Source organism: Panthera tigris, chromosome A3 (genome assembly GCF_018350195.1).
Source record: "Panthera tigris isolate Pti1 chromosome A3, P.tigris_Pti1_mat1.1, whole genome shotgun sequence".
In the NCBI taxonomy this organism is placed as follows: domain Eukaryota; kingdom Metazoa; phylum Chordata; class Mammalia; order Carnivora; family Felidae; genus Panthera; species Panthera tigris.
Genome location: NC_056662.1, coordinates 112,435,271 through 112,455,101, shown reverse-complemented (window position 1 = coordinate 112,455,101; position 19,831 = coordinate 112,435,271). Strand labels below are relative to the sequence as shown.

At 39.2% G+C, this 19,831-nt stretch overlaps 1 protein-coding gene across 9 annotated transcripts in view; it reads left to right on the top strand.

The window, feature by feature from the left end:
* The window catches only part of LTBP1 (latent transforming growth factor beta binding protein 1), a 398,718-nt gene that overhangs the window by 260,819 nt on the left and 118,068 nt on the right, over nt 1–19,831 (top strand). For 7 of the 9 annotated variants that reach the window (XM_042982190.1, XM_042982188.1, XM_042982187.1 and 4 more), the window contains 5 exons: nt 5,132–5,299; nt 8,036–8,263; nt 10,324–10,346; nt 13,672–13,771; nt 14,272–14,370. In XM_042982190.1, coding sequence (XP_042838124.1) covers nt 5,132–5,299; nt 8,036–8,263; nt 10,324–10,346; nt 13,672–13,771; nt 14,272–14,370 — 618 coding nt within the window. The remainder of the gene's footprint in view (nt 1–5,131; nt 5,300–8,035; nt 8,264–10,323; nt 10,347–13,671; nt 13,772–14,271; nt 14,371–19,831) is intronic. The other 2 variants (XM_042982189.1, XM_007082445.3) reach the window with 1 other exon arrangement.

The window sequence follows — 19,831 nt, the reverse complement described above, 5'->3', positions numbered from 1 at the left end:
GATATCAGGGGTGTTGGGGGAGAGGGGAACAACCAATATACATGCCATCTTTCCGAGTCTTTTATATTTTTCAGCTTCCTCTAAGTGGCAGATTAGTTTATATCTGCTTTAGGATACTTACCATTCATCTGTGGAAGCATGTCTTTGAAAGTAGGATCAGAATTTATCGTATAGCCCTGTAATTAAGTTGCTTGGTATGCCACTGGGGAATCCAAGTGAGAGAAACGTACCATCTTTCTGTCATAGTGTGTTGTGTGACTTTCACCATCAGCACTGACTGTTTGGTGATGGTTGGTGACTAAGGTATGGGGCTGTATGCGTATATTACTTTTGAAGATTTCTAGATCTCTAGCTAACAAAAAAAAGATACATCTTCTTGACTGATTGATGTGGCATTTCCAGTAGGTTTTACATGCCTGAAGGGTTTCCATCTATTTGGAGTACCTGAGTTTTTCCACCTTTATCTTAGCAACCCATCTTGGAAAAATATAACCTGCAAAAACCACTGTTGGAGCGTGTCTGCGTTTTGGAACCTGTCAGCATGTTTGTTACTGCTACTCCGTACCCGTTCCCATACCCGTTTCCACTTATTCTTTAGAAATCTTTGGGCATTACCGATTTTTTTTAGTGTAGCCTAAAACTTTATGACTCGAGAATATATGATCACGTGTACCATATGTTAAAATAAATGTATGTAATGAATTCTCCTTTATGATTAGTCTTCCAATCTGTAATGAAAGGGACTCAGCTTCATAATTCAGAGCACACTGTCTATGGATTAATGCTGTCACGTAGACTAGAATGTGAAAATGCTAGCGATCTAACAAAATAAGTGGAATTGCCATATGAGAGATCGGAAATGATAAAAGAATGACAGGTAATCTAGGTGTTAAAATAGGAGTGGTTTGAAAAGGCATACTCTGTTACAAATCTGAGGCATAAATGAACACTTTTTGGTCCATATAGTTGAAGATCAAAGAAAATTTGAATCATGGGAGCCTCAGTGAAATTGATGTATGGAAGCTGGACCGTTTCTTGGTTTTCTTCCAGCTCTGAAGGAATAATTTTTTTCATTAGTTTCTTATTCTTATATGTAGTTGGGATGAGCCAGAATGTCTAGTTAGAACATGGTCTGCACACCCATGCTCACCGACAATTGCTGCGATGACCATAAGCCAGTGATTTCTCTTACTTCCCTAACAACCCCCACTTGAAATGCTTTGGAAGCTGTCTGATGGGAGGACAAAAGTCTATAGATGATTTTTGGTGTGAAATGTTTAGAAAGAATTAGTTCACTGGACTTCTGTCTTTATACTCCAGATGATAAAATGCCTAAAGTTTGTGTGGTGTGTGTGTGTGTGTGTGTGTGTGTGTGTGTGTGTGTAGTGCAAGAGACCTCAACAACTATCACCTCACTTTGCTTAACAAACAATGTCTTACAGTTCATAGTCATGCACACCTAATAATCTGTAAAAAACTAAATTGTTGATGTGGAGTTTTACTTTAATTTGGCGGACAGGCATGGTAGTAGGTTCCTTCAGAGTAGAGTCCCTGGGGGACACCTGGGGGGCTTAGTCGGTTAAGCATCTCACTTTTGATTTCAGCTCAGGTCATGATCTCATGGTGGTGAGATCAAGTCCCACATCAGGCTCCATGCTGATAGTGGAGCCTGCTTGGGATTCTCTCTCTCCCTCTGCCTCGCCTCCCCCACTCTCTCTGAAAATAAACTTCTCTAAAAAAGACATCCAGATGGCCAACAGGCACATGAAAAGTTGCTCAGTGTCACTCCTTATCAGGGAAATACGTATCAAAACCACCCTGAGATATCACCTCACGCCGGTCAGAGTGGCTAAAAAGAACAAATTAGGAGACTATAGATGCTGGAGAGGATGTGGAGAAACTGGAACCCTCTTGCACTGTTGGTGGGAATGCAAACTGGTGTAGCCACTCTGGAAAACGGTGTGGAGGTTCTCAAAAAATTAAAACTACATCAACTCTGGACCCAGCAATAGCACTGCTAGGAATTTACCCAAGGGATACAGGAGTGCTGATGCATAGGGGCACTTGTACCCCAATGTTTATAGCCACACTTTCAACAATAGCCACGTTATGGAAGAGCCTAAATGTCCATCAACTGACGAATGGATAAAGAAATTGTGGTTTATATACACAATAGAATACTACTTGGCAATGAGAAAGAATGAAATATGGCCTTTTGTCGCAATGTGGATGGAACTGGAGAGTGTTATGCTAAGTAAAATAAGTCATACAGAGAAAGATACCATATGTTTTCACTCATATGTGGATCCTGAGAAACTTAACAGAAGACCACGGGAGAGGGGAAGGGGAAAAAAAAAGTTACAGAGAGGGAAGGAGGCAAACCATAAGAGACTTAAAAAACTGAGACTAAACTGAGGGTTGATGGAGGGTGGGAGGGAGGGGAAAGTGGGTGATGGGCATTGAGGAGGGCACCTGTCGGGATGAGCACTGGGTGTTGTATGGAAACCAATTTGACAATAAAATTTCCTATTAAAAAGAAAAATAAATAAATAAACATTAAAAAAAAGTAAAGTCCTTGGAGACTTTAGGGGAGACACTTTGAGGGTAACAAGGATGACACCTAATCTGGTATTAACTACCCCAGAGGTGCGGGTGAGGTGGATACAAGGACGTGAGTGTGGAGAACTAAGTGGAAGGGAGTCCATGTCACCATTAGCCAGCATCATGGATTTGAGGAAACTCTCTGCCGTGTCCTGAATGGCCCTTGTTCCCAGGATCTAGAACTAACATTAATGCAATTAGTATTATAAGTAAGCCCTACCATATGTAAACTAGGCTCCTGTGAGACGGCCTGACATTGTTTCTCTGAAAACATGTGTTGTAACTTTGAAATAATTTGGAGAGGAATTTTTTTAGTAGAATCTCTTAGGAACTGATTATACTAGAACTATGACCTATAGGTGTATACATACACACACACACACACACACACACGATAACATTAGTGATGTTCAGTCATTCTAGGGATTTATTATCCTTTTGGGGATGATAACCATACTTAAATTGTCTTTTATTTTGCTCTGTGATCTTTTATCAGTCTTGCACAGACTCCAGAAAGTAAGTAGGAGAAGGGAGAGGAAAAGACTCAAAGTTCTCCCTCTTAGCACTTTTTTAGTAACCTGGACAAAACTGGCCTGACTAGACTAAATTACTGTGTTAAGTTCTGAAGCTTCAGGAAGGTCTCCTCTGCTCCCCTCAGTCACCTGTTCCCATATTCCAATTCTCCAGTATTGCTATTTTTAAGTATCTTTACTTTGTTCATATTCTACCACTAAGCAATGTACAAATGCCCTTGAGAGAATGGAGATACCTACTTTTATTTTCAAAAGAGTGGCTGACAAGTGCCTTGTGTCTACTCTGTACTAAAGGTTTATTAGCATATGATATTTCTAATCTGCACACTGAGCCTATCGTCTATAAGTGAGGGTTATTGAAGCTCACCAGTGGATTAGGGTTCTTTCCAGAGAAACAGAACCAATAGGGCTGTGTGTGTGTGTGTGTGTGTGTGTATGCATGTGTGTGTATAAAGAGAGCGATTTCAGAGGAATTGATTCACATGATTTTGGAGACCAGCAAGTCCAAAATCTTCAGGGTAGGCTGGAAGACTGGAGACCAAGGGAAGAGTTAGTGTTATAGCTTGATTCTGAAGATAGTCGCTGGCAAAATCCCTTCGTCTGGAGAGTTCAGTCTTTTTCCTCTTAAGACCTTCACCTGTCAGGATGAGGCCAACCACATTCTGGAGATAATCTGTTTTACTCAAAGTCTACCAACATAATTGTTAGTCTCATGTATAACATACCTTCCCAGCAACTTTCAGACCTGTGTTTTGACTGAATACCTGCCTGCTGTGGCCAACTGAGCCAAAAGATCCAATTAACCATCACAACCCCAGTGACTTCTATAGGTTGTATTCCTGGCAAGAAATGCCATGAGAATCCAGGTCTGTCTGGCTCTAAAAACCTTTGCTCTTTTCACTGTGCTGTAGTACCTTAATTTGATCAGGTTGTTTCTTACAGCATCTTAACAGAGATGTCAGTCCTTTTGGAATGATTGAAAATTGAGATCTGAGCAGGAGAGGAAGGTGATCTGGAAGCTCCAGGTGCTAGAGGAGTTAGTTAAAGGAAAGGTACATGGGAAAAACCTCATCTGGACAGGGATACAGTAGAGAAGAACTTTGGTTGGGATGGGGGAGGGATCAAAGGGAGGACAGTCAAGCTTGGTCTGTTCAGCCCATTGACTTGGCCTGGAGCTGACTCTGAAGAACATACTCCATCCACATTTACATTAGAAAATGAACTTCTCGAAGGCAATATTGTATCTTATCCTCATCTTTGCCTTCTGTGCTCACTTGAGTGTCTAGCTGTTGGATTTGGATTAATGCAGTTTGATCAATAAACTGAGAGTAGAAGATTCAGGAATAGGATTCAGGTATTGGATGATTATGGGCCGGTGTGCTTTTGCAGTGTTTTCTAAGGGACTGCACCCATCGTTGCCTTCTCTGGTGTGCTGTCTTGTGTAGTATGGCAGGTCAGAAGCTGCTCCCTGCCTCTTATATGCTGTTGACTGGCTTACAGTGACACCTGATGAGGCCTCACAAGCTCTCCCTGCCCTCAAAGTGAGAAGGGCAACAGCTGTCTTTTTCAGCATCAACCATGTTCAGTTCCTGATTTTCACAATGCCTGGCTGTTTGCCAGATTCTGCCCTAGAACTACCTCTGTTATGGCTAAATACAGGAAAACAAGTGATTTTGATAATAGTTACTTAGATTTAGTTGGGCAGCTGATTTTGGCCAAAGTGGTTTCTTTCTACTTCATGCACACATACCTGATCTAATGCTTGCTAAATTGGAAAAAGGGACCAGATAAGAAGAGGGACACTCGGGGCCCTGATTCTAAAACTTGTTTGGTAAGCTGACTCTAAATCAGGAAAGGTGATGCCCTAAATCTACACAAATTTATTCTGAAATACGGTTTCTAATCCAGAACTTAAGGTTCAGTTTACTGTGTCAAGAAAAGTCAATCTAGTCTTTGTCGTTTCTTGGGTGACATCAGGCCTTATCTCTCTGCTTCAGCGGATACCCCTGTGATCTCTGAAGAGAAAGGGCCCTGTTACCGACTTGTCAGTTCCGGAAGGCAGTGTATGCACCCTCTGTCTGTTCACCTCACCAAGCAGCTCTGCTGTTGTAGTGTGGGCAAAGCCTGGGGCCCACACTGTGAGAAATGTCCCCTTCCAGGCACAGGTAAGTCATGTCCATCTGTACGCTCATATTCCTTCCCAGCCACGCAAGGACACAGGAGGACTTTGGCAACTTGCTTTATTTTTGGTTTCTGACTTTTAATTTACTTTTTAATAATACAATGGGTTTCTATCAGTTTGTACAAACCATGACCATAGAAGGTTGAATCAGTGGGAAAAAATGACATGCAAAGTGATTTTCCTGTTTCTTTGTAACATTAGACTTCCTTTTGAATGTTAAGAAAAGCCATTACTTTCTATCCTCATCTTCTCGGACCCAAAGTCTGCTGTTCAAAAGTACAAAGAGACCAGAGGCCCTGCTGGGCCATGCACTGTCGTAATGCCTGACCGCATGTCACGTGCATGGAAACGAGACCTTGTACGGGTTGACTCACTTGCTCATTTATTGAACATGTGCTTGTCAGTTTCTCCAGTTGGAAATGGAGGGAATTATAACCATGATTGAATTTGTGCTCTGAGGATTAATAACTCAAGGGCAGATCCTGCCAGTGCACCTAGGAATTTCTGAGTCAGAATATTAATAGAAATTGATTAATTCTTTATACTTTAGTTTGGTGCATATTTGCCCAATATCCTGAAAGAGTAAGTATATTTCTCTCAGTGTCTTGCTTATGCCAAGGAATCCTCACCTTCTCAAGCAAGATCAAGTAGGATTAAATGGAAGAGAAAGAAACACACCCTGCAAATCCGGGCATGGTATTATCAAGGGAGGAGTGGCACCTAGTTTATTGGCACATGGTGACCATAAAAAAAGTCTAGTCAAGTGCTTATTTGGCAAGATGCTTCCCACCTAGGGAAGTGGAGAAACTCTCACAGGACTATGTCTCAAAGCTGTTGCTTACACAGCAGCAGACAGGGTTTAAATATAAATTTAAATCTCATGGTCCACCTTTGTTGGTGATTAGGATCGGAAAGAATTGGTAAGGCAGAGGATAGTATAATGTTGATCGTATTTTGATAGCCTGTATAATTTTAGACACCCACAAAATAGCCTAGTATTCTCCCTTTGGGATCTGAACTACTGATTATTATAAAATAATAATCCATGAAATAAACTATCTTTGTAATTTATAGACCCATTTCTCTTCAAGTCCGGTTTTAATAGCTTTGTGACTCTTACATGAAGTGTAAATCAAGATGGTGAATAGAACACAGGAAGACTCTTTGATAACATCCAGCAACTAAATTTGAAAATAGCATTAAAGACAAACTTTTTGTACTTAACCAATTTTTGGTTAATTTGGTGATTTTCACATTTAGTTCATTAATACTGAAAATATTTGATCAGAAAACATGTCTTCTTCTGGAAACATCTGTTCTTTCAAGTAAGAAGTGTATTTCATAGTTAAATTTAAGAATGAAGTTCTGCCATTTAATGTGTGATCCTTAGAAAAACAATGTTTTAGCAGACTTCAAGGAGTATTTTAGAGTTTCCTTTTTATTGAGAACTAATTTTAGGTCCAGAACATTGAATAGGAGATCTCTTGTTTAGTAGAAGTGAGAAATGACTGACTTTACTTTCAATTTGAAAAGTAGAAATATAAAAGTTGACCATAAGCTCCTTAGTGTCTGGGTTTGGTAACTTGCCTCCAACACCAACACCAAAGGGATTAGGTGGATTTTCCTCCTCAGGCCACACACTGCCTCGCCACCCCCGTCTTTCTCTTTTACTTATTCCTGGAGGTGATGCAGTGGAGGTTAGCAAATCCTATGTGCCCAGTCTACCTTTTTTTTTTTTTTTTTCTGAGTAGACAAGACCACTTTCCTGGCAAGGATAGCAGTCCCAGAGCACAGAACATCGCCTTGTCCTCTGGATAATTAAGCCAGCTGGTCAAAGTCAGGCTGTTGCCCACTCGTCTCTTTTTTTGAAAATAACTCCATTTTCTGACTTGGCATGTTCTGTTGTTCTTGACTTCTTTCCATCATCTCTTTAGTGTGTTTTAACTTTGCTGGATTCCTTGTCACTATCCTGAGACTCACTGTTCAAAACCACTTCCCCTTTTCAGTCCTTCTTAACCAACCTCACCATATCAGCTGATATGCTCCATTCTGGCTGAGTCTGTGATTTGGAAACAAGTTATGAAAGATTCCAGCGCCTCATTTCCCTGACTAGTGATGTATTTTTCTTTTTTAACCTTCTTGCTAATCATCTAGCTTAGACATTACTGAGTTCCTTGTTAATAACTAATGAAATTACACCAAAGCAGGAGGAAAAGAAGAAAGCCTGGTTTTTGCTGATCTTACACACACACCCCATGATATATATATATATAATATATATTAAAATCTTTGATATATAAAAATCTCCTGATATATCACATATATATGATATATGATACAGAAAATTACATATATAATATGCATATATAATATCTCCTAATTAGTCGCTGATCTATATAATATATATAAATATATGCTTCCTATATGCTGTATATGCCATATATATATATATATGTGTGTGTGTGTGTGTGTATATATATATATATAACTCTGATAAGGAATTAACAGATGGAGAAATACTGAGTAAAACAAAGGGTTGGGTTTTTTCTGTAAATATGCAAATTTAACAAATTCAAGCATTATGCATCTGTTTTTGAAGTTTTTGAATGTAACTATATTAATGATGGTTTATTTAAAAAATACTCATCATGATATTTTCCTCTGTATAAGTTTGCACTTTTAGATTTTTAAAAGGAATATTTTCCCATCCCAAATCTAGCTGCTTTTAAGGAAATCTGTCCTGGTGGAATGGGTTATACGGTTTCTGGCGTTCATAGACGCAGGCCAATCCATCACCATGTAGGTAAAGGACCTGTATTTGTCAAGCCAAAGAACACTCAACCTGTTGCTAAAAGTACTCATCCTCCACCTCTCCCAGCCAAGGAAGAGCCAGTGGAGGCCCTGACTTTCTCCCGGGAACACGGGCCAGGAGTGGCGGAGCCAGAAGGTGAGAGTGGAAATAGATCATGGACCCAACCGTCTGTCTTGTGTGTGTTTGGTTTCCCTGTTAACATTCTTCTCGAACAGGGTTTTTAACCTCAGTACTATTGGTACTTCAGGATAATTTTCAGTGAGTAAACTCCTTGGCTTCTAACTTTTAGATACGCTACTAGCACCCTCCCCTCCGGTTGTTAGAGCCAGAAACTGTCCAGCCCAGCCAAACGTCCCTGCAGGCCAAAATGACCTGTGACTGAGGACCACGGCCATAGGGTAATATGTTCATAGCAGGTAACAATTTTCCAGGGTGATCTCAGGACCTGCTGGGGCCACTTTTTCTTGGTGTTTATTCCTGAAGGGTAATTTAGATCTTTGAGGGAATAGTCATAATTCATTTCTTTGTCTAGAAGGCCATTTAATAAATATTTATTTACTTTGCAAAGTGGAATCCATGGATTTAAAGAAGTTAAAGCATTGACTGAGCTTCCAGGAAATAGAGGGCAGCAGGCAATCAGGGATAATGGGAGGCAAGTGAAGGAAGACAGGAAAGTCCATTGAAGGGATCTTGGAAATTGCCTCATGCAGTCCTTCCATTGGCCTTCTGAGAAAACTGAGACCTAGAGAGGGGAGGGACATGGCTTGTCAGATGTCATGTGACGAGTATATAATGGGGCCAACGAGCACAGTTTTCCAAGAAGGCAGGTAAGGCTTTATATTTTAGAAGGAGTCTAGAGACAATTAACTTTGATTGTATCTCTTTATAAAAGCCAGCATGTTCAATACCTTGAGTATCTTTATTATAAAAATTCTCACCCCAGATAGAAGGAATAAAAATTTTAGATTTGTATGACATGTACATTGTCTCTAATGAAGCTTCTGTTGGCTTTTCACAGTTTATTAGGTCAGAATTTAGGAATGGATTTTGTGAGGAGAGAAGGTACCTAGGTTCTAGAGAGAGCTTTCTTCAGGGCTCTGAGTCTTTCTGTGTTCTCGGTCTGTTTCATTTCACTCTTTCACTCTGTTGTACTTCTTTGGCTAGGTAGAGCAGGTAGGACCTCACCGAGATTTGACAGTATTGACCCATTTACTTCTACACAGTAGGGGTCTCCTGGCCACATGTTTGCAACTACTCATCCTTTGCACAGGCAGGAGGAAATGGCCTCTGGTCCCAGATGCTGCCTCATGACTTTCTTGGTGGGTTAGGCAGGATGGACAGTTAGTTGACTTTTCCAACCACAAGAATAAAGCAGCAGCGATAAGCTATCAGGTACCCTGATTGCTTTGGGGAGTTAAGCATCTACCGAAATTGTACACTTATGTTTATGGAGACACTGATCAGTGAGGAAAAACCCCAGTAATCGTTGATCACAGGCTTGAGGAGTAATACTAAGGACTGATTAATGGGATGTAAGTTTTCTAAATACAAAGACACAACTACTACCTCACAACAATGTCATGACTGTTTAATATGGAATTTGTTCAACATATTAATGTTAATCTCTAATTAGATTTAATTGGCCTGTGATTTCTTTCCTCCTAATTTAGTTAGCTTATCTTACTGGAAGTTCTCTTACTTCAATAAAGATTAGGAGGACAGTACCCATTCTTAGATCTCTTATTGAAATAAGTGGCTTTCTTTTTTAACATAAACATCAGAAAGTATTTTAAACATTATTTATTACATTAAGGATAAGTATGTGGCCAATTAATGAAAATGTTTGTTTTGTTTTGTTTTTGTGATATGGGATATTCCATAAAAGTCAGATTAGGCATAAAATAATGTGCCAGAAAGTGTTGTTTCCTTTAACTTTTTCAGTTAATGAAGGAGTTGGAAAGAATTTCATCGTATCTACCTGAACTCCTGTAGTTAAGGAATGATATAACATGGATAGTTTTTCTGTTGGTTGTGTGTAAAATTCTCCACAATGACCATAATTCTGCATTTTATTGAGTTTGATTCTTAATCCTTTTGGGGTGATAGTGGACTTCTATTGCTTTTTAAAAATATAACTGTTATGTGGTAGATTGACTTAAACTGTACTAATGTCCTTCTTTCTTTTCTGGTTTTAGTGGCAACTGCACCCCCTGAGAAGGTAATTTATTCATTGTTTTCAAGTCTTTTTTACCATCAAAATGATTTTCTTTTAGAATATGTATGGATTCTTTTTAGACTTAAATGTAGTAACATGTCTATTATTCATTATTTGGTTTGAGGAAATCTAGCATTCATTCATGAAACATTTATTGAACACCGACTATATAACTGGCACTATCCTGAGTGTTAGGAAAACAATAGAGAACAAAGCAGACAAAACTCCTTGTTCTCATGGAACTTAAATTCTAGTAAGAGAAGAAGGTGGGACCAATGGAATCAGAGGATTACACAGAATTCAGATCAACTCATGGCCTGGACTATGGATGGAAAGAAGGTGTTCTGACATGTTCATGCAACTGTGTATTCTCAGAGCACATATATGCTAAGCAAAGTACTTCTTAATTCAACTAAAATTTAACATGCGTGTTTGATTAAATTAGAATAAGACCAGAACTTACCCTTGTTAGGTAATAATCCAATCCAATACTAGAGTATTGGTTCTTAGAAATTTCCATCCAATATTAGAATATTGGTTCCTAGAAATTTCAGGGAAATATTTAATCAACTTGCTGGGTTTTTTTTTGGCATAAAATGGGACTATTAACTGTGAGATTTATTAATAGAAAATATGGAAATTTGCTGCGGGGCGCGTGTGGGGGGTTGGCGCCTGGGTGGCTCAGTCAGTTAAGCGTCTGACTTCAGCTCAGGTCACAATCCCCTGGTTTGTGACTTCAAGTCCCGCATCAGACTCTCCACTGACACTGTGGATCCTGCTTGGAATTCTATCTCTCTTCCTCCCTATCTCTCTGTCCCTCCCCTATTCTCTCTCTCTCAAAATAAATAAATGAACTAAAAAAATAATTGCTGGATCTAAGTCCTATCTATATAATATTGTTCCCCATCTGAATCTAGCTGTGATTCTTTAATAACATGAAAATTCGATCAGTATTAAATGTTCATACATTTATATATCACTCAGTTGACAAGAATGCAGTATTAGAATTTAGGGAGCATGAACACATATGTAAATTATTATAAATAATTTTAAAAACCTTTAGCTTATAAACATGGGACAGAATAGCTTTAAATGCTCTAACATAAGTGCTGAAAGAATCCAGACAAGGAGAAAGTAGGATTTTGGAGTGATAGCACCCAAGAAAGAAGAATGTTGTTATATTGACCCGAGAAGAGGGACAACACATAGGCATATTTGATATGCACATTTGCAACTCCCGGATAGGGTCTCTAAAGGTCAGTGTACAGTCATTTGCATGTTGTTGATTTTGAATTCAGTTCTGGTAGATACGTGGAAGGAATCATTCACTGTGTGAGCAGAGGAGCCAGCTCTCTGATAACCTCATCTTATTGAATAATCGCTGTTTTCTGTGCTGTTGATAATTGAGTGTATGGTAACTCTCCTGAAGGGTCTTAAAGAGGGCCTCAATGTTTTCTTGTATACGTACACTGTAATTTTTTTGGAGATGCGCCAGTGGGAAACATGCAGTCCTAGTCTTTGTGGTCTTGGCTTCTTGCAGAGGTCCCATGATGTTGAAGATTGATGAAGAGAAAGCGGGGTCGCCCAGGGGTGGGAAATGATATGCACAAAGGTGCAGTGGAGGGGACGGCAGGAGGTCAGTTAGGGGAGCCTGAGAGGCATGTTAGGAAGAGAATTTGGGGCTGCTTTGGAAAGCTTGGAATCCGAACCGTAGTTGTAATCCGTGGTGGATTACCTTGCTCTCCTCTCTCAGACTCTACTTGTCAAGGGGAGAACTGGCATTGGTTAGAAAGTCTGCTGCCCTGTGCCACTGGGGGAAATTCTGTCTGCAAGTTGCAGGAGTGCATAAACAGCTGACTGTGGTCTGCTTCTTGTTGGCATAGGCCATGAGCTGCAGGGAATGGGGAACTATGGAGACTGAGTGAGGTCACATTTAATAGGTAATAGAAAATTAGTCTGTATTCTTAAGCAGAAGAGAAAATGTGGGAAAAGGTAGTTCAGTGTTTGTTATTTCTAGAAGATGAATTGCCCCAGGATTAACTGAGACAGGGAGACAGGGAGCTTAAGGGACCAATTAGATTACTACAGTAAGCATGATGAGAGAGAGTCTGGACTGCAGCAGTGGGCACAGTGGGTATGGAAAGATGAACAAATATAATAGGCAGTGCAGATGGGCAGGGCTTGGAAGGAGGAATGAGACAGACAGCGAGGATTGCAAAGTGACTTTAAACCTGGATGGTTTAATGGCTGTGACATAGCATAGAAATAGACACCTTGGATTGAGAGCCTGAATGGTTTTGGAGGGGATGGATTTGAGGTACTGGTGGGATATCTAAACGGAGTTAGATAAACACTCATGCCGACAAAATAAGATCTTTGATGAGCTACTCAGGCAGGATATCTAGGTTATAAAAAGCAGAGGAGATAACTGAAGAGAGCAGTTAAAAGGGAAACAGACTAGGGGAGTGAGCTTTCTGGAAGATGGCAGAGGGAGGGAGCGAGGGAGGGGATGCACAGGGCAGCTGTGACCAAGTCACCTGATGAATACTTATAAGGAAGTGAAGGCGTGGGCCCACTGACCCCGCACTGCTGTCCCTATTGGCCTGATGGGTCTGTCTGCAGTAGCCCGAGCAGCTGTAACTGGAAGCTGAGCCACAGGCGTCAGTCTGTTTCTTCACCTCCGGTCTGGAGGACAGCAGTGGGCAACAGGCCGCATATGGAAGTCCCAGGTGCTCCTCCAGGTCCCCGTTTTTCTGATGCTCTGCCCACCTATCACTATGCTGAGAGCTGGAGGTGCAGAGTTACTAGCTGCGAGTTAATGACACGAGTGCTGTACCCATTATGCAACCTGCAAAGCGTGGCTGGCCATCTTCCCAAGGCAGAGCCACATGTCAGTGAGATGACGGTTTAGTTGTCTGCTGAGGTTTATTGTGCCTTGTGTGAGACCAGATGTGGTTCCCCGAGCCAAGGCATGTAAGATGCCTGAGGGGACCTTTTGCTTTGGGCCCTGGGAAGTGGGTGAGGATGTATGGATGGATCAGCATTGCTGGGGAAACCAAAGACTTGCTAGAGTAGCGGGCATAGCTACAGTTCATACATGTATTTTTTTCACACAATTGCACACTTTTTTTGTCCAATGTCCTGTGATATTTGTTGCCTTTCTAAGAGTAGAACTAAATATAGTAGTATGTGAAAAATAAAAATAATTCTTATTTTTAGTTCTTTTCTTTCTTTCTTTCTTTCTTTCTTTCTTTCTTTCTTTCTTTCTTTCTTTCTTTCTTTCTTTCTTTCTTTCTTTTTTTTTTTTCTTTTTAATACATCCACCCAGGAAATACCTTCATTGGATCAAGAGAAAACCAAACTTGAGCCTGGGCAACCCCAGCTCTCTCCAGGCATCTCAACGATTCACCTGCATCCACAGTTTCCAGGTAACCTCTGTTGATCTGTGCAATTTGTAAGAGTACTTGGGATAAAAAAGTGAGATAAGAATTCTTTTGTCTTTGATTTTAAACTATAATAAATCATTAGAACTCATAAATGATGTGCAGTGTGAGACATATACTTAAGTATGTTAATATACTCATAATATTAGTGTGAGGATGGTCTTGTAAGTTTTATAATGGTAAGAGGAAGATAAGTTTTTCCAGTATTTTCTGTGGCCAAGAGTAGCTCTATATGTGGAACGTTATTGAGGGTCATCGTTTGATGGGTCATTTTTCTTGGCTTTTGAATTGTTCACATATATTCTTGCTACATGTTGAAAGCGGGGCTATGTATTAATACCATGAGCTTTAGGGATCGGTATCAGTTCTTAATTATCCAAGCACTACTCTGGTATGTTATGAGACTAAATTATGCTTGCGTTTTGAAATAGGATCTCGGTGCACCTAACAGGCTTTAATTTTTTCATCCCTCCTTCCTCATATAGTGGTGATTGAAAAAACATCACCTCCTGTGCCTGTGGAAGTAGCTCCTGAGGCTTCTACATCAAGTGCCAGCCAAGTGATTGCACCTACTCAAGTAACGGGTAGGTGTGCTGTTCCTTATGTTACATAGCCTGTGCAGGAGATGTGGGTCTGAGCCTCCTTTTAAATGGGGTATCAAAATTATGTCAAATGTATGAAGTTGCTCATGGCAGCGTTAGTCATCATAGCAAATATTTGGAAATATTCTAAATACTGTTAAAAAGGAGGAATCTTTAAATAAATTTTGGTACACATAAACAGTGAAATATCCCATAGCTATTAATGGTTTTTTTTTTTATTATTTTTTTCAACTTATTTATTTGGAAAGTGGGAGAGGGGCAGAGAGAGAGGGAGAGAGAATCCTGAGCAGGTCCACACTGTCATTGCAGAGCCCGATGTGGGGCTTGAACTCACAAACCACCAGATCGTGACCTGAGCCAAAATTAAGAGTCAAACACTCAACCGACTGAGCCACCTGGGTGCCCCGGCCATTAATGTTTTAAAAGAATATTTAATGTTATAAAGAGATGCCTGTGGCATAATAAGAAATACAGAACACAGTATGATTCCGGCTTTATTTTTTAAATGTTTACAAACACAGAAAAAGAGACAAAAAGCACATCAAAGTGCTCAACCATCACCAGTTACTGGGATCGTGGGTCATCTGTTCTTCCATATATTTTTATGTATTTTCAAAATTCTTTATAATAACTTGAATCACTAGTAAACATTATAAAAATTTATAATGTCAAACAGATCAACAGCATATATGTTAATACCCTTAATGTAAAGCGAGCTCTTACAAATCAGCAATAAAAAATAATAGAAAAGTGGGGAAATAATATAATCAGATAATTTATAGAAAAAAAATTACCAAGAAACGTATAATAGGGAATGTCAACTAATAATCAAATAAATGCAAATTAAAATAATTATCAAAATAGCATTTAATTTTTACTAGAGTAAGATTGAGGTCAGGGGCGCCTGGGTGGCTCAGTCGATTAAGCGTCTGACTTTGGCTCAGGTCATGATCTCGCGGTTTGTGAGCTTGAGCCCCGCATCGGGTTCTGTGCTGACAGCTCAGCATGGAGCCTGCTTCAGATTCTGGGTCTCCCTGTCTCTCTGCCCCTCCCCTGCTCACACTCTGTCTCTCAAAAATAAATAAACATTAAAAATTAAAAATATATATATTTTTAAAAATTGAGGTAAAACACATGGCTGAAAGAAATGTAAACTGGTTTAACTCTTCTAGAAAGCACAAACTGGCAAAATGTATAAGAGACTCTTAAATACAGAGAACAAACAGGGTTGCTGGTGGGGAGGTGGGTGAGGGGGAATGGGTTAAATGGGGGATGGGCATTAAGGAGGGCACTTATTGGGATGAGCACTGGGTGTTACATGTAAGTGATGAATCACTAACTTCTATTCTTGAAACGATTACTGCACTATATGTTAACTAGCTCGGATTTAAATAAAATTAAGAAAAAAAAGAATTTTTAAAAAGTTCAGAACTTTTGACCCAGTAATCTTATGTTAAAATATCTAGTGTGAGGAAATAATGTCCCCAAAGACTGAGACAATGATTTATATGAATGGATACTTACCACAGCATCAGGTATAATAGAGAAAAAGTGGAGATAATCTAAACATTTAACTATAGGGAAATAGATAATTATGTTACATCTATACATTGGAACATTATGCTGCCATCACATACAGTATTTTTGAAGTATTTTTATTAAAATCTAGCAGAAAATGGTCACAATACTGTTAAACACAAAATGAAGTATGGAAAAATGAAGGAAAGAGCACTTTGCCAATTATATAAAAAAGACTTACATATTGAGAACATACTGGAAGAAAATATGCCAGATATTAGCAGTGATTATTTTTATAGTAGGATCCAAGAGGTTTGGGGTGTTGTAGAATATTTTCTGTTTTCCATATACTCTATAGTGGACAAATATTTTTGTATAGTCAGAAAAAGATCGCTAAAATGCATCATGCCAGAGTAAGGTCAGGATGAGGTTGGCAGGGTATAACAAGAGAAGCTAATAGAGGAAGGAGTGTGCAGCCTCTCTTAAGATAATCCTTCCTCAGAAACATGACACGAATGAATTTGCAAGTAAAAATTGTACTTCGTGTGTTAATTAGATGAATTATAGTGAGCATTTCACAGTGCCTGCATATATCAAAGCATCAAGTTATAATCTTATATATATAAGGGTTTTATGTTAAAAACGATGGTACAATTATATATAATATATGTTATTTTTATATTAAAAACTTTGGTCCATTTTCTCAAAAATGTGGATGTGAGTTCTCTTAGATATTTGAATTCAGACATCAGTCTGAAAAGTGTTTTTAAAAAGCACCTTTGGGGGTGCCTGCGTGGCTCCTTAGGTTAAGCGTCTGACTGCAGCTCGGGTCACAATCTCACTGTTCATGAGTTCAAGCCCCGCTATCAGTGTGGAGCCCTCTTCGGATCTTCTGTCTGCCTGTCTCTCTGCCTCTCGCGACTTGCTCGTGCTCATTTTCTCTCTCTCTCTCCCTCTCTCTCTCTTCCTCCCCCCCCCCCTCTCTCTGTATCTCAAAAATAGACATTAAAATATTTTTTTTTTAAAAGTAAAAAATAAAAAATAAAAAGCATCTTTGTGTCCGAGGATGAAATGCACTTCACAGAGATGTGCAGTCACATCAGGGTCTGCAGTGCATTTTTCTGTCGTTCAAGGCACCTGCACCCGGAGCCACAGCCTTGTCCACTTACTGGATGCCAACTGCTTTTTGCTTTTCCTCTTCATACTGAGTTAAGTTGTAGAGAAATAACAGCTCTTCTAATCACTTCTAGAATGATAAAATGAAGTGATAGTGTTTTTTTTTTTTTTAAATGGCCATGGCTAAAACAGTTACTCTATTCTGAAGTAATTTATGTGTCTGCTCACTTTATTAAACACATCTATAAGAGACTGCACCTTGGCACATCTTGGTCAACAAGGATCTTTTCACTGTTGATCTCATTATTAAAAAGGAAAATTGCAGTGTGACAATACATGGACAATTCTCTAGGTCCAAATACTGTGTTTCTATATTTGTATTTTCCCATGTGAACGTACAGCTTTGTGCCTTTTTAACAATGGCTGACTTCAATGGATAGACTTCTTGCAAACTAGCTCTGCAGAGGTTAATTAAGTCTGGCTAGATAAATGTAGTTTCGTCATTTAAATGCAGCTGTGTGAGGAATAACAAATTGAAGTTACTTAGCTTCAACTGAACTACAGAGCTGGTTTAAAAAAAAATGAAAGTAGCTGTGCTTTAAGAAGTTGTTAGAAGACAGCTTAATTTGAGTTTGGCAGAGATACAGGCCTGACATCTGCTATCACATGTTTGAAGCATGAATATTTCCTTCCAGGAAAAAAGTGATGTTAAAATTTTATGCAACATTTGTAGGTGTTCCTACTTCCTATAGTAGAAGAATCTTTCTGAAACAGCCCATGGGGAGAATATTAGAGCATTTGAATTAAAATGGCTTGCAACTTTAGAGCTACGCTGTAATCTGTAATCTACACTAGAACAAGAAGACTGTTTTGTATCAATTTTAATTTAAATCAAACTATAGATGTTCCCATTGGCTTTATGTGAGAGCCAGACACATAGATTGAGGGAGCAATCTGATCAGTTCTGTCAGGAGTATTATACAATGGCTCTTTCCCCTAAAACACAGAGGAGGTAACTCATGTTTGTCACTATTTATTAGTTTGTCTCATAAGTTGAAGAAAGGAATAGAATAATACGTAGGAGTCTAAAATAAATAAAATCAGCTTCATATGGCTTAGTGATGATACATTTGTGATTGTGAAATTAGAAGTAGCCTTTTCAGATTTCTTCAGACACACTTTGACATGTAATAAAGTGAGCCACATACTTGCAAGAAATAAGTGTGATATTTTCCACTCTTAACAGCTGATTTGGTGGCTTGCAACATTACTGGTATACGGTTTCCAAATAAATTATACATTTCAGCATATAAATTCTTGATTTAACATAGTGTCTTAATAGCTCAAGGATAGGTTAGAAAATCAAACCTCTGGCAAATATCTACAAAGTGGAAACATCTGTTTCAATTGTTGTGGGACAGTTTATGCTCATTGTGGGGCAGTTAGGAAGCCAGGGCATTTTTGTAAACCTTTCCATGAGCTAACATTTGATGCCTTCCTCCTACTCTTCCCAAACTTCCTCCGTAGCCCTTGCATACCAGCCAGAAATTATTCTTTTGACTTCCATGACTGCTTTGTGGAGACCTTTGTAATTATCGTGGCCCAAACATTATAAAAACTATTGGCTCATCAGATCTTTTCCAGAACTCAGAACTGACCCCTTTAAAAAAAAGTTTGTCCCTAAAGTGTATTACTGGTGTCATTACAGCTTCATAAACTATGTATGCTGTTGGAAAATGAACTCCTTTTTTTCATGTAAAATCATCATGCTTTAATATCTCCAGGATTTATTTATTTATTTACTTACTTACTTGAGTAATCATATGATGAGGAAAAACATGCAAGATCAACATACTCATTTTCATATTTTGCCAAAAAAACTTTATTTTTCGTTTAATTAAAACAACATAATAAAGATACCAAACTCCTAAATCCACTGTTGGCCTTGGTGGTGGGATAAATAGAGTATTTGGTTTTCCCTTGGCTTTTGGTCATAGCTCTTTTTCCAAGATTCTAAATGGAATTCTAGTGAAAGAAGCAGAATATGGTTCTTGACTTGGAGAAAGTGAAGTTGCTTCAGAGGCACTTATAGTAGAGAAGGATCAGGTGGTCCTGAGGACCCGGGGGCATGTGATGGGTGTTAGGGAAGAGTCTCCTGGGAAGAATCTCTTGATCTCTCTGGGAAGCCAAACTGGCTAAAGAAGGCAAGACCTTTTCATTAGCCTAGAGTACCCCAGAGACCAATAATTAGTGCTGCCTGTGTGAGGCTTTGCCATAATTCTTATGTCTACATACAATCTGCTCAAAGAACTGTATGTTTCAACAGAAACTGCTTCATTCTGTGGGAAGAGGGTCACATATCTAAGTGTGAGTGACCTCTTGGAAAAATAAAAAGACCTGTCTTTTGTCTTCAGAAAAATGGAAAAATTAGAAGAACTTGCCAGTTGATTTTCAAGACGGCCTTTTGGTATAACAGTACTTGCTAGAGAATGAAAATCTCATAAGAGGGGAAAGCATGGGAAGAGGTAGTTAGGAGACTTGTGTTAAAAGTTCTAAGGTGTTTTGGAGGTGTTCTGACTCTTTGTTTGGAAGGGTGGAGTCCTGCTTAGCACATGGGCGGAAGGGAGCTCTGAGGCCGCACTGATGAAAGTTGCATTAATTCATTGCTTGTATTAAAAAATGGGACAAACAGGGTAGAAATCAAATACATTTTAGTAAATATCCCTCCACTCCTTTGATGTATCTCTTAGTACCCTCTAGTGGTGTCAGAGTAACATTTTCTTATATATGTTAGTGTCCTGCCAGCTGG